The 15999-nt window shown below is 39.0% G+C and overlaps 1 protein-coding gene across 4 annotated transcripts in view; it reads left to right on the top strand.

Moving 5' to 3' along the window:
* CAP2 (cyclase associated actin cytoskeleton regulatory protein 2) overlaps nucleotides 1-15999 on the top strand; it is a 131710-nt gene that overhangs the window by 85629 nt on the left and 30082 nt on the right. For all 4 annotated transcript variants that reach the window (XM_046638691.1, XM_046638690.1, XM_046638689.1 and 1 more), the window contains 3 exons: nucleotides 7248-7391; nucleotides 7710-7795; nucleotides 13117-13222. In XM_046638691.1, the coding sequence (XP_046494647.1) occupies nucleotides 7248-7391; nucleotides 7710-7795; nucleotides 13117-13222 (336 nt within the window). The remainder of the gene's footprint in view (nucleotides 1-7247; nucleotides 7392-7709; nucleotides 7796-13116; nucleotides 13223-15999) is intronic.

The raw sequence follows: 15999 nt of genomic DNA, 5'->3' as shown, positions 1-15999 counted from the left end.
ATTGACCCACAGCTAGGGGCTGGCCTGGTGGTGCAGTGGTTAAGTTCACACGTTCCACTTTGGCGGCCGGGGGTTTGGTGGTTCGGATCCTGGGGGCAGACCTACGTACCACTAGTCAAGCCATGCTATGGCAGGCGTCCCACATATAAAGTAGAGGAAGATGGGTATGGATGTTAGCTCAGGGCCAGTCTTCCTCAGCAAAAACAAAAGGAGGAGGATTGGCAGATGTTAGCTCAGGGCTAATCTTCCTCAAAAAAAGACCCACTGCTTCCTTTCTGGATCTCAAATAATCCAGCTAATCCCATGTCCCTGTCATGAACCCAGCATTTTCTAGGAACCCATTTTGTCAAGTCCAGTCATCCAGGAGAGATATACTAGAACAGCCTGTGCACCCCATGTTTGTTTGTTACCCAGCACACTAATGCATGAATACAAAAGATATGTTTTCTCTGACTGGACTATTATCTTTTTGCACTACCAGTGAAAGGCTCTACCTGTCAGAACAACTAGAATGAAAATTATCAATCGCAACCTGAGGGAGCAGTTAATGTTGAGAATTTGTTTGTTAGTGGCCTAGTGGTTAAGTTTGGCACGCTCCACTTCTGTGGCCCGGGTTTGCGGGTTTGGATCCTGGGCATGGACCTACACCACTTATCCGCCATGCTGTGGCAGTGACCCACATATAAAGTAGAGGAAAATTGGCACACATTAGCTCAGGGCTAATCTCCCTCAGGAAAAAAAAAAAAGTTTGTTTGTTAGTTCTTTTGTTTTGTTATTTACCATCTTCTGACCACTGTCATTAGAGCAATATTCAGGACATGAGATATTGTAAGGGCACAAACTATTGTGGGTCACTGTGTAAACATTTAGATTTCTATTGAACTTCACTTTTTATATCACATACCTACCCTTTTGAGACATGTCAAATGTTGAGAGCTTAGAAAAAGTTGTGGCTCACATATCATGTCAGCAGGACTGTGTTCTGATGAATAAATTGTAGGTTTTAGAGTGAGGACTTCCTCGGATACTGCAGAACAAAAGCTAGAAATGATGGGAGATTGGGCTCGCACCTGTGAACAGTGGCAAAGAAAAAATAGTAAGTGGTAACTGACAAAGAAGTATCTATTGTTCGTTGTGTCAGTGGTCCCCAAATCCTGAATAAGGTTTTAAATGATTCTGACAAATCAAAATATATTGATAGCAACAGTGTAAATTATTATCTGAAGAGTAAGAAAATGACTTTGGAGAAGGCTCTTTGGCCTATGATCTGCCGAATGCTTTTGCAGAAAAGACTATGTTAAAAATGTCCAATTGGCAACTGCAAGTGCACTGTTCTACCTTTATGAGAAAAACAGAACAATTTGACACAAGGTTCAGTGCAACATCTGAGATCTTATCTAAATGCTTCTATGTCCCAGGCTCCAAGTCTCTGTATTTCCAGCTGTCCTTCAGCAGTTAACAGTAAAGCAATGTCATAGTGATGCTCCTGGACCCCAATGTGATATTAAATTATGTTTCATATACATGAATGCCTATCATTATTGTTTTCTATGCTTTTCTGTATGTCTGAGTTTGTTTTAAAAAAATTATTGCTAAAAAAAATGTGCTGATGAGTATAATGAGTTGTTGAAAGATTTGTATTAAAAATGTAAGTAGGAGTTCGTGTGTGCTAGAAGCTTCTCTCTAAAGTATCAAGATAATGCAACTCTCCAAAGAATTCATACCCCAAGGAGACCAAATCTCCTTGGTTTTACTCTTTAAGAATGATTTTATTTGAGGAAGATTAGCCCTGAGCTAACATCTGCCGCCAATCCTCCCCTTTTTGCTGAGGAAGACTGGCCCTGAGCTAATATCCATGCCCATCTTCCTCTACTTTATATGTGGCATGGTGTGCCAAGCAGTGACATGTCTGCACCCGGGATCCGAACCAGCGAACCCAGGGCCACCGAGAAGTGGAACGTGCGCACTTAACCGCTGTGCCACTGGGCCAGCCCCTTTAAGAATCATTTTTAAGAAATATAAGCAAAAGTCTTTCAGATTCTTGAGTGTATTTTTAAGAGAGTTTAGCAACCATAAAATGAGATATATATGTGGACTGTAGAGCCTTAAGAACATATAAAAATATTTTCCAAGGAATATGTCATGATGCAATATAATGGCAAGTCCTATAGTATCATGTATATTTGTGGTGCTCAGTATGTTTTTTTAATTTAAATTGACTTCTGTGACAGTTTTGCAGATGATTTAAAATCTCAGGTTGTCTTAAGTACACAAATGTTTCTGAAAGTATTATCATGAGGCATATTCTGAAACTTCCAGAATGTTCCTGGACAGTGGAAAATTTTTATATAAGAAGAACATGAAGGGGAACTAGCCTAGGAAAATGTCTATAATTGCACCCAAGCAAGTTAACTCGAAATAACATTTCTGATAAAAAAAATATTTGCTCCTGACTTAAAATGGTGAAAACAATTGCTTCAGTTATTAGAATGTACCCAAATAATATATTTTTAGAAGCAAATGCTGTTCCTGATTTGGATAACCTTTGTCTGAGAAAATGTTAACTATTCTTTTTCGTCTGAATAATTTATTCTGGTAATTTTTTTTATTGAGTTCATAATGGTTTACATCAATGTGAGATTTCAGTTGTATGTTATTTCTTGACTGTCACCACATAAGTGCTCCCCTTCACCCCCTGTGCCCACCCACCCCCTTCCCCTGGTAACCGTTGAACTGTTTTCTTTGTCCATGTATTTGTTTCTATTACATATATGAGTGAAATCATCTGGTATTTGTCTTTCGCAGACTGGCTTATTTCGCTTAGCATAATTCCCTACAGGTCCTTCCATTGTTATTGCAAACAAGGTGAATTTGTCTCTTTTTCTGGCTGAGTAGTATTCCATTGTGTATATATACCACATCTTCTTTATCCAATCATCAGTCGATGGGTTGGATTGTTTCCATGTCTTGGCTATTGTGAATAGTGCTGCGATGAACATAGGGGTGCATATGTTACTTTGGATTGTTGATTTCAAGTTGTTTGGGTAGATACCCAGTAGTGGGATAGCTGAGTCGCAGGTATTTCTATTTTTAGTTTTTTGAGGAATCTCCATACTGTTTTCTATAGTGGTCGCACCAGTTTGCATTGTCACCAGCAGTGTATGAGGGTTCCCTTCTCTCCACACCCTCTCCAACATTTAGTTATTTTTAGATTGTAGCCATTTTAATAGGCTTAAGCTGGTATCTTAGTGTGGTTTTGATTTGCATTTCCCTGATGATTAGTAATGTTGAACATTTTTTCATGTGTTTATTGGCCATCTGTGTATCTTCTTTGGAAAAATGTTCATATCCTCTGGCCATATTTTGATCGGGCTGTTGTTTTTTTATTGTTCAGTTGTGTGAGTTCCTTATATATTATGGAGATTAATATTCTGGCAATTTTTGAATATAATTTCCTGAAGTTACTTCCCTGATGGTAAGAAAGAATCTTAATATGTTTTAGTATATGTAAATTTAATAGCACCTATGTGAAATTTTTTCTACCATTGAAGGTACAAAACTGGTTAATATGTTTTAAAACTTTTCCCTTAATTATAAAAGAAATGCATGTACATATTAGAAAATTTAGGATTATGGATAAACCAATAAAATTAAATAAATGTTTTATGATAACACTTTGGTGTATATCTTTCCATATGTTTTCTGTGCTATAACTCACACACTTGCACACACATGCACCCAGGTGGAATCACCTGGTAAAGCTTTGCACAAAAACACATAAGCCATAGTAATAATGGTTGATATTTGGCGGCATGGTTGATTAAGAAGTGCTCCTTGATATGAGCTTTCCTAGAATTTTAAACGTAGGTGGGATACGAATATTAAAAAGTCCAATTTTTACTTTAATGCTGTTAGGTTTGCCCAAGTTTGTACTAGTAATGCCTTTGTAGTGTTTATGTTTAAAACATTCTCTCTAAAATGATAGCCTTCTCACAGAACTTGAGGAGAATATAGTGATGCGATTTTGTTTGTGTAGCTGCTTATTTTAATTGACCTGCTTGAATTGAACTCTTAGAACCATTCTTGATGGTCTTAATAGTCATTATTTTTAAAATAATTATTGTTATTTTTGAAGATATCTCTAGTAATTATGTCTACAGGGAAAAAAACCAATTAGCCCGCTTTTTTTCATGTAGTGGAATTAAGAATGTTTATTGTTTACTTATGTTTTCCCATCTGTACTTCCCCATGTTTCACAAAAAGCATATATTAATTTTATAATCAGAAAAAGAAATTACTTAAAAAGAAGTAACAAGAGATTGATCCATTTTCTACCTGATGTAGGACCACATAAAAACCCTGGATTCCAGAAATAACGGGCTTATTTCGTTTTACTCAGTGACACATCTTCGAGGTCAAACTCTCAGAGTTTGTTCCATCCCGTACTAAACAGCATGAGTGGGAATTTGGTTTCCCTTTTTGGGTAAAGTTTCTACAAAGCTTGCTGATAAAGCTCTTTAATTTTGCTTTCTGCAAAACAATTATTTCTGGAACTAAACTGAGATGAAGCTGATAATGGATCTCAATGCTTCAACTTTAAAGCAGAAACTAGGGTCATAAAGACATGGAGTCCTGAAATACGCTCCAAAGTACAGATGCATCAAGCTAAGATATTCCCTGGAAACCTTTGCTGACTCTTGCAGTTTGCACATGCATCTCTTCCATTTTGGCCATTTTTCACCTTCTGTTAAAGCCCCAGAAACCTGGGGAAGGGTGGGGGAGATTTTTCAGCTAATCTTCACGAGAGCCTTGAAAGATTATTTTCTTTCAGGGAAATGTCTCTCAGAATAAAAGAAACCTGAGTGAGAAGTTAAAAAAGCAATCTGAGTGAGATCTATGTAAAACTGGCTGTTTTGAAATCATTCCAAAGCACACTAGTCACACTAGGTGTGTCTGAGGAGCCACCACCAAGGCATTCCATTGGAAAAACCCAGGATGCCAGGACGCCTCTTAAATTTCTCTCGTATTGGTGGAAAGCCCTTTTGTAGTGTTAACTGACATCAGTGCAATTCACCCTGTATTTATTGAGCACGCCTAATACAGTCTTAACACTTAAACAGGTGGAAGTACCTCTAATGAACAGCCTCCCCCATTTGCTTTTCGTCTGACATCCCACATGATCAGCCTTGATGGAAATCACACCATAACTCTAATGTTCTCTCTCTATTTTTGATTCCAGCTGTGAAAGTTCAAGATCAGCTGGAGAATGTAAGCCTACTTTAAAGTACGGGAGAAATCTATTGGCACAGAATAAAAGCCGTACTGTTTATTAGGGTTCTGCAAATAGCCGTTGTACTTAGTTCTCTCAGAATTGTTTTTTTTTTAAATGAACACAATTCTTCACGGAATTGCCAAACTAAGGCAAAAGGAAACCATCTCAATCTTTATAATGCTTTCATCAGATAACCAATATAAAATATCTTCCAGAATATTCTGTCTCCTCGGACTTTAGAGTTTGTTCTTGAGAAGTTAGAGATAAACAAAGATGGCCTTAATAAATCTATCTAACATTGTAAATACACAGTTTCTGGTTCTTTTTTCCCTTGGGGCAATAGGCCAGGTATTACGGACAATTCAGATATTCTGGTCTTTCTCAAAAATGTCATTGCATCAGAAATATTATGGCTTAGCAAATTGTTGGGGAAAGTTAGGATGCTTTTTAGTATTTTAATTTAGTAATTTAATTTTGCCATAATTGAAAATCAGCTGCCTTCTGGGAAAACCTATGACACACCTTTGATTGGATGTTGAATTTGGAGTAAAAAGAATCCCTTGACGAGATTTAAAATGTCTTATCTCTGTAGGTATCATTGTCTCTGATTTACAGATGAGGAGACCAAGGCTCAGATTAAGTCATTTGCTCAAGGCCCCAGGGGTAGTAAGTGTCAGAGCTGAGATTTGAACCAAAGTCATTGTAATTCCAAACCCCTTACATATCTTTCTTTTAGGGGAGGGTTATATAAAGGAGTCAAGAAGGAGAAGTGAGGTCTAGAAGCTGCCACAGCTGAACATAATTTCTTTCTTAATGGTTTGCTGTCCTGGTAGAAACAACTGTCCTTTGGGGTGTTAAGCCACCCCTGTAGCAGTGATTAAAATCTGCACTTGGTGAGCTTTTCCAATGCCCCCCTAACCCGGGCCAGCTCCAGACCAGTTAAATCAGAGTCTCTGGGCATGGGCCCCAGGCCTCTGGTTTTTAAAGCTCCCTGGGTGATTTCAGGGTGAGCCAAGGCTGGGAACCTTTGCCCTGAAGTCTTGGCTAAAGAAATTAAGGAGCTTTAAGGGCTTTTCCATTTTACTTCATGCAAACAAGATTTAGTAAAATGCTGCTGAAACCTCTTCGGCTGTTTTTACCAAGCTGAAGTACAAGACTGTTGCTGTTTCTTTGGAGCGCACACACACAAAATCAGGTATCCTTGTATCTGCTCTTCAAAACCAAAGAAAGTAGAGAATGCTACAGGGATGGATGGGGAGATGTTACAAGCACCTGTCTCTGTGATACTTCAGAACCAAGCTCACATAATTTTGAAAGTCGTTTTTTATAAGACCAGAGAAGTCAGTGGTTGAGTTAATCGGAAGTGGGAGTGACCTGTAGTCATAGGCCAAGTTGGCCGGGGACAATGGAGAAAGCCAAATCACAGTAAGGTAACTATAAATATTAGAAGCTGTCACATTTTCTTGAAAAGAGACTCAATGAAAGACTTCCACTTTTTCACATGGATTATGGTAACTATGGTAAAACCAAGGACCATCCCTCACATCATTTTCTCACAGGAATGGGAAGATATCCTTTTACTGACCTCTTGCCCGCCCCAGTTTGAAACCTGTGTTATTCTAGTGTGTGATCCGTGCATTCCATTGGAAAATATAACTGATCTATGCAGTTTCACTGTACTCCTTGCAGGATTCTCCAAAACAGCGGCTGTATCGTCCTGCTGGTTTTTTTCCATGTCTCCGGACACAGCATTCATAATGTTAGAAATATGTGCAATGTTCATACTTCAGAGAACGAAAATACAGTATTACCATAACAAAAAAAAAAATCCATTCTATTCTGAAAGATGGATACCTGTTCTTTTAGGCCCCTGGACAAATGGCTAGTCCGGAGTGCTTCTGCTCGGGTCAACATGGGTAGAGCTTCATGTGTTTCTGTTCTGTCCTTAGTAACAGTCCTGTTTGACTGCTTACAGAATGACGTGGCTGCACTTCTGAAACCAATATCAGAAAAGATTCAGGAAATCCAAACTTTCAGAGAGAGAAACCGGGGGAGTAAAATGTTTAATCATCTCTCGGCCGTCAGCGAAAGCATCCCTGCCCTTGGATGGATCGCTGTGGTGAGTCCGGATGGAATGTTGCCCCTGCACCTCGTCACATGTTTGGAGTGTTTAGAACTCAGAGTACCTTCAGGCTCCTTCGTCCTGCGGCTGCTACACTGATCAGGCTGAATGCGTCAGCTCTTTCTTGCCCTGTTTGAAGTTCAGTGCCTTGTGTTCTGAGGCGTGGGAAGTGTCTCATCCACCTTTACAGGGCAAAGTTTGCTTCCAACTTTCAAGTTAACTTCTCCATTGCTTTTCTTCTCCTTCAAGGCATTTTCTTTCTTATCCTTTTTTTTTTTTCCCTTCTATGCTTGGGTGATGGTCCTGTTCTCTCAGTCCCCCAAACCTGGTCCTTATGTCAAGGAGATGAATGATGCTGCCACCTTTTACACTAACAGGGTCTTAAAGGACTACAAACACAGGTACGTACCCTCTTTTACTGACCGAATTTTCCTTTGATCCCTTCTTAGACATTTGTCCCAAAACATAATATAGTTCATTACTGATTTCTTTCAAAGCCTAGTTTACTATAAATGTTAAGGAAAAATCCCATCTTTGCAGGTAAAGCAAAGTGGAGAGTGAAATCAGTTATCCAGGTAATACAAGTGTTTTAGAAGGTCGGCCTCAGTGCTCTTATAATGAATAAACTCGCCCCACCTCAATGCATGTCATTCTTACATATTCCCATCATAAAGAGAGGGCTCTGTGGTGGTTTGTGATAGCCCAGCTCTATATGGTCACAAAACTTCTACATTGATCAAAATAAAGTTGGTGGGTGATCAGAGAGAAGAAAGGAGGAATCAGGAAATGAAGTGTGAGTGAAGAACAGAAATGAGATGAGACAATAAACCAGTCCAAAGAGAGGGAAACCAGAGCCTGGCTTAAGATGAAATACATTTGGGATGAACAGAGAGACATCGTAAGAGTAGACGCCATTCAGAGGGCTGCTGGAGGGGCCAGCCCAGTGGCACAGCGGTTAAGTGTACACATTCTGCTTCGGCGGCCTGGAGTTCGCCAGTTCGGATCCCGGGTGTGGACGTGGCACCACTTGGCAAGCCATGCTGTGGTAGGTGTCCCACATATAAAGTGGAGGAAGATAGGCATTGATGTTAGCTCAGGGCCAGTCTTCCTCAGCAAAAAGATGAGGCTTGGCAGCAGATGTTAGCTCAGGGCTAATCTTCCTCAAAAAAAGAGGACTGCTGGAAGTAGGTGAGTCTGAACCAAGGGGTTTTGCCTGAAGAATGAGCTTAAGAGGACATTGCTTTCTCTAGCACAAGTAGCAGATCCTAGAGAGGCTTAAACTGGGGTTAGAATTGAAAATGGGACTGAATGGAGAGACGCCAGAGCTAAATAGCCAGGAAAATGTCTCTAAACCCCTTAAAGGGGTATCATGAGACTCCTCATCCTCTGATAATGTCATGGCTTGCCCTGTAAACAGCTGGCTAAATGTGATGTGGCTGATGCCTAGTCACTCAGGGAAGGAATGAGGCAAAGGTGTGAGCAAGGAAGTTCCACCCCCTAGGCGCTGGGCTCAAGAGTGGCTCCCCCTCTGAGCCATTAGGTGGCAGAAGCCAAAGCGACCATCAGTCAGCAAAGGCAGGGGCCCCTGCGTCTCACTCATGGACCCAGACTGTTCAGGTGGAAAGAAAGTTGAGGATCTGAATGGTCTGGATTATTGCCTCAATTCACCTCTTTATATTACTAACATAGATCCAAAAATATGAACCAGAAGAAAAGGTGCATTTTAAGACAGGAAAAGGAGAAAATAACATTACAAGACAAATTTTATATGGAATATAGAAAAATTGCATAGAATGTATAAATAAATACCTACTGTAGTTCCAGTTCATTGACCAATATTGCATGTTCCAATTTTGCGTAACTATTTCTTTTTTAGGTTACTTTTGGTTTTAGTAAACATTGAGTAGATACAAAAGAATGTCTATATAATATAGGTAAGATATAAAGAATTATAATACAAAGAATACCCATACATCCACCACTCAGTTTAAGAAATATGTACCAATATTTTTGGCTATAAAAAATAGCCACGCTCAGCAATTCCACTCCTAGGTATATTTCCAGAAGAAATGAAAACATATGTCCACACAAAAGCTTGTACACAAATGTTTATAGCAGCATTACTTATAGTGTCGAAAAGTGGAAACAGTCCGATGTCCATCAGCTAATGAATAAATAAATAAAATGTATATCCACATAGTGGTATATTATTCAGCCACTAAAAACAAATGCAGTATTGATACAGGCAGCAACATAGTTGAACCTTGAAAACATTATGCTAAGTAAAAGAAGGTCAGACACAAAAAAACACATATTGTGTGATTCCATTTATATGAAATTCCAGAATAGGCAAATCCATAGAAACAGAAAGTAGACTAGCAGTTCTCTAGGGTTGGGGACGTTTGGGGGAAATGTGGAGTAGCTGCTAATGGGAATGGAGTTTCTTTTTGGGGTGATGAAAATGTTCTAAAATTGACTGTAGTGTTGATTGCACATGTTTAGATGTTGAACTATTGAATTGTACCCTTTAAGTTGGTGAATTGTATGGGTTGTGAATTATATCTCAATAAAGTTATTATATTAAAAAACAAAACCAAAAACAGCCCTCCGCTCCCCTCATAGAGTTTTGTCGATCTATGCTAGCAAAATAGGTCATGTAGCTTTTAGGAGTTGCAGCTTTAGGAGACTTTAGCCTGCCTCTTTCCCTCCTAAGGTGTCTTCCACCCTGAGGAAACTTTGGTTAAAGCAATGACACTCAGTAACAGATTTCCTTCACCCAGAGAACTGTGGTGGAGGCAACCACAACTGTGCTTGTGCCCAATGACACAACTCCAAATGTCGCCATCTTGCATTAGAGACTGTAAGATTGTGCAATAAGGATGAGAAAAGGCATGAGACGTAGAAGTCAGCCTGCTGTGCTCACATAAAAAGAACAGTTCAGGAAAGAACAAGGTTAAGTTACAAAACCTGGGCGTAAAAATGTGTCAGCATGAACATATACCCATAGTGACTTCCACATCATAAAAGACCTCTTCACTTAGTATTTTTTTCAGGATGTACAAACACACACCTATACATTCCTTTTCAGACCTTAGGCACCTCCTAGACCTCTGAGTTTTTGCCTATCACCCATGGAGGCCATTTTTGTTTTGATCTCAGTCCATGAGCTTCTGTCCTCCTCCCAGTCCCTACTTGAGTGTATGTTGAGGCCATGGGTGTCAGTGAGTCTCCCCACGTGGTGGCATAGCCAAGAAGGTTGGGGTTTTCCACTTGTTTGTACACATATGGAGAGTGTCCAGTATTTGCCCCTCAACGTCAGCTATTAAGTAGAAGTGTACTTCTGGCAGCATCAAGGACAACTCAGTCAGACTTAAAGGACCCCTTGAAGACTGTGTAATGTGCTGGACGTATGCAGCCAGAGGTGTGGTGGATTCGTTCACTTCCCTTCCAGAAGCAGTCAAACCAGTCCCAACAGTCACTGTTGAGCTTCCAGGGGTGGTAACCCAACAAAAACAGAGTACTCCACACCACTCGCCTAACACCGATTTCTGGACGCACCCAGGCTGACCGTGCCTTCACTCTGTGTGGGCTCAGTGAAAGCTGCGGGATGTTGCAGTCATTTGTCATTCATTGCTGCCTCCCTGACAGGTAGGCCTGTGGAGCTGAGTTGAAAGGCAGGTTTCCTTGTGGTTGAAACAGAAGGGCTGTGGGCAATGGACTCTGTCTGTGAAACCCTTACGACTGGTTTGACTTGTCATTTGGCTCTTTTTTAATAAATGAATAGGGCAAGTTAGTTATTTTGATGTTATGGAGGTACCACCTCTCTGAGTCATGATCATTAAAAGTCACATGCCCCCACCATAGCTTCTTCCAGGGCAAATGGAAACTGAGGATGGGTTCGCAGCTCCCAGTGTGTGGTTGAGTCCTGCTCAATTTGTTGTCTCTTAGAGACTGAGTTCAAGTTAAAAGGCACCATACTGTTATTCCTTACTACAAGTTTTGCTAGCAGTTTCTTCAAGTCAAAATCATACTGTAATAGTTAAAAGAAAAATGAATTTGCCTATGCAGGTTTGGACTTCATCGGTTCTTAAACTTTTTTTGTTTTTCGTTTTTTTGTGAGGAAGATTGTCCCTGAGCCAGCATCTTTGCCAGTCCTCCTTTATTTTGTATGTGGACGCTGCCACAGCATGGCTTGGTGAGCAGTGTGTAGGTCCACACCTGGGATGCCAACCCGCAAAGCCTGGGCCGCCGAAGCAGAACATACGGACTTAACCACTATACCACGGGGCCGGCCCCAGTTGTTAAACTTTTTAATAGAAAGTATATTGAACATGCAGCCTGCTATTTCTATAATGTCTACAGACATGTGTGTGTTATATCTACATACACATATATACATATTCATAATATGTATTAAATGATCATATATATAAATGTGTGTGCATTTATGTTGAGATGATTTTAGTTCTCTAATAATAACTGTTGTATATACTGCTTCCTATGTGCAAGGCACTGTACTCAGACCTGCACAAAACCCTATAGGATAAGGAAACTGACATGAGAGACATGTGGAGCCACACTTAGCCTTTTGGGTTTTGACTGTGAAAGTGAGAGAAAGTGACAATGAAGTATTTCATAGATTTGATAAATATGTTCGGTAAACCTGAAAATGTGGAACAAAATCACGCTCACATTTTTCCTTTTTGAGGGGTGGACAATTATGACTTCAATTCCCTATTTCACTTGTCTTAAATGGCCTGATAATGCAATGGGATTCTAAAAATGCTGGTGGTACTTGGAGCTTTTCAAGGAAAACAAAACAAAATATGTCCAGAGACAAGTCATTATTGACAAGAGCTTGAATAATGGAGATTTCCTTCAGTGATTGTCTTCAGTTTACCCGCCCAGGTTCATGATTACATTTTTGTTAACTGAGATTTCATCATTTTCTCATTTATCGCTACTTCATTCAAAGTGGAAAAAAAATACGTGGGTGGAAATTATCCAAAGGAAATGCAACTATTTTTTTTCCTGTCTTTAAGTTTAATATTTCTAACAGCTCTCTCAATCCTGTATCTTAATCTTGTTTTAAAAGGTAAGCATTTTACTACCTTTTGGTTTAGTAAAATTGGGATAAAAATACTGATCATGCCCTTGTCATCAGGAGTATCAAATTAAGGTAATTTGAGTGAATGTCCCTTTAAAAGTATGATGTGTTACCTATTTGTAGGAAATAACTTTTCTTATAATAGCAACTTCCTTACCAATCTAAAATTCTCTAATTTGGTTATACTTTCAACTGAATAATTCAACCAAACTATTAGAAAACCAGCCAAAGGACTTTTTTTCTTCTCTGTACCATTCTCCCTCCTGAAAGCTGTTTTTCATTTTGCATCAGAAGCAGTTCAGAAAGAAACGGTCTCCTTTCTATGTTCATCTCCCCATTAGAGATGACATGAGGACACATAGCCCAAATTGGCTTGTTCGGTGGGGTCCCCTCTCTGTGGTCCTCTCTTCTCCACTTGGCTTCTCTCGGAGAGACCTGGACCAACATCCTTACATGATTCTTTCTGGAATCAGTTCTTGGAGACTGGACTGGAAAGACAATTGCTCCAGAGTCATCTGGAGTCTTGGTTACTGGATTTCCATGTGCCCCTCAGTCTTTTTTAAATTTTATTTTGGATCCTAACTCCACTCTCTTCCACTCTCTTTTATAACAAAGTGATTTACGCCATGTGGATTGGGTGAATTCATATTTGAACATTTGGAGTGAGCTTCAAACATACATCAAGGAGCACCACACCACGGGCCTCACCTGGAGCAAAACAGTGAGTACCAAGCCCCCTTCCACCAAGGTAATAAAAGTCCATAAAAATATTCATTCCTGGTAGCCTCGTAATCTCACACTTTAGAATTTACCTCAAGAAAAGCATAAGACAAAATATACATGTAGAAACTGTTTATGAGAATGTCATTTGTCATAGGACTGGAAATGCCTACAATCTGGAAACTGCCTACATGACATACAGAAGGAAAATGGTTGAGTTATTCACGGTAAGAATGCAATGAAACACTCCACAGCCATTAACAATAACGTATAGGATGATTACGTAGGAAGTGATTTGCCAGTCAATGTTAAGTGATAAAGGAGAATGCAGAAGTTTATAAGTACTAGGATGGCATATATATTAAGAAATTGTGTGAGAAAAAGGGAAGGAAACAGGATGCTTTGAAAATAGGTACCATTTTAAGGAGGTGGAGTTATGAATAAACTGTCTTTTTAAATGTTTTTAATTTCTTTTTTGCTGTTTTAAAGTTTATCAAATAATATTTTTGAATATTTGGGTAATCCTAGTGTTATCCTAGACGTAGGATAAAATCTCAGCCTGCATCTGTTCCCACTTGAATTCCCTGTGAGAAGTTGGTCTGACCTTTGCCCTCTTCTTCGGCCTCGTCTCTCCCATCTTCCTGTGTCTCCCTGCATCCCAGTACTGCCAGACCACGTGTAAAATTCCGAACACATGCAATGATTAGGTCAAACCAAATCCAATTGTTGTTGTGGCAAAATCTGCAAATCTCATATGGTTTAGACTGTATTGCAATGTCCCGAACATATATTATGCCGTGTGACCTGAGTCCCCTCAGGGAAGCACCCCTCCCTCTGCCCCAATACTCAGCTCCAACGTTGCCTCTTTAAGAAATTTCCATTGATCTCCATTGGCTCCCAGTCCCGGTTGGGTGGCTCTCTACGCCTCCTTCATATCTTGAGTATAGCTCAATCATAGTCCTTAGCAGAGAGAATTGTAATTTCTTGGTGCTTTTGGGACTTTACTACTTGAGTGGAAACTCATCTCTGTCTGCAGTCACCAGCATAGTGCCTGGCACAGAGTAAGTACTCAGTAAATGGTTTGCACTAAATTGTGAGGCAGAGGACTCTTAGAATCTTCCCTGCCCTTTTAAGTCACCGCACTTCTTATAGAAAGTATTCCCATGGAAACTCCTTTCCATTAGAAATCACTGTTACCTTTGAATGGTCACGGTGGATGGTCTCACTGGAGTAAATGTTGAGAGGACGACGTGGCGTATTTGTGAATTCTATTCAAGGGCAGAACCTTCACTCTGCTGAAAGCTATACTCTAGCACCCAACCCTCGTTCTGAATATTGATGTCAGTATAGCAGGCTGAATACCAAGGCAGAGTTTGTGATTTTTCAAGGGAGTATGGGACTTCTGCCTTTGTTCCCCAACATGTGTACAAATGTTAAAATTGATTCCTAAAGACTGATGCTTCTTTTTATTTTCTACTTGGCCTATTTTCTGCATAGTACTGAAATGTACAGTGCAAGATACAAGAACTAAGTTGATTATTTTTCTTCACACACAACATTATGATTTCTGAGAAGAGAGCCCGTAAACATTTGAAAGGTTTTAATATGGAAGGGTGTATGTGGATGTAGGTGGATGTTTGTACAGACTAATTGGAATTATTTTTCATAGATTTCCAATGAGATGCTGTTTTGTTATGGATCGGTGTGTCATACAGAGGAATTGTCACGTGTTAGCCATGGAGATAGGTCATCATTAGAGAATATAGACTAAACATCGAGAGTCCTTGGATGTCTTATTATTTCATGATAGATAAATGGTAAAGGAGTGAGAATCCATTTGGGGAAAATAATCATGTCAACAAATGTTAGCCTATTAATTCTCTAATGGTGCCTGTGGAAAATGAATAGAAAATTACTTTTAAATGGTTTGAATACCTTTAATGCAATGTACTAAGCTGAGTAATCGTGTTTTGAACATAAAAGAGAAGAATTGATTATTAATTATAGAAAAATAAATGTAGTTGTTTTCCTTTTTCTAAAGTGAATACTTATCTTTTCATTATGTTCATTGGAAATATGTGCCATGTGACAATCAATGACTTTCAAACTTTTAAAGCAACCCATAGTAAGAAATACATTTTATACACACACGCACCCTACTCACAATGCTAAAACAAGTTTCACAAAACAATGCTTTCTCTTACCACGTGAAATTCATTCAGATATTTTCTCTTCTATTTCATTTTTTTAATATAATTCTAGCTGAGACCCACTAGATTGATTTCATGACCCACTAATGGGTCACATCCCACATTTGAAAAACACATTATAAAACATAAGTGTTATATTTATACAATATAAATATATATACATTTATATAGAATATAATCCTTAGAACATACATTGGGCAGCATGGATTGCCATAATAATAATGACAGCTATTATTTATTGAGTACATGTTATGCTATGAGAAATTTCTATTTAAAATAGTAAGCATTATAAAGCAAAGCATCTACTTCATTTCTTTAGTGGAAAAGTAGTACGATAAAGTTTTGGCCAGATATTAAAAGTGAGGAATGATTATGGCAAGAAAATGTTGATTCAGAGATAACATCATATGTACAAAATTTTTTGACAAGCTTTAAGGCACATGCATAGAAATATATTTCCTAATATTTTTGTCCTCTTCTTCTAAGGTTTAGGGGTAGAAAAAAAATGATTACAAAGTATATCATAAAAATTATAGTTTTTAATTTTTAATCTAAATTATTGAAAACT

This window comes from Equus quagga, chromosome 15, assembly GCF_021613505.1.
Source record: "Equus quagga isolate Etosha38 chromosome 15, UCLA_HA_Equagga_1.0, whole genome shotgun sequence".
Classification (NCBI taxonomy): Eukaryota; Metazoa; Chordata; class Mammalia; order Perissodactyla; family Equidae; genus Equus; species Equus quagga.
The sequence above is the reverse complement of the archived record's forward strand: the minus strand, read 5'-3'. Positions and strand labels throughout refer to the sequence as shown.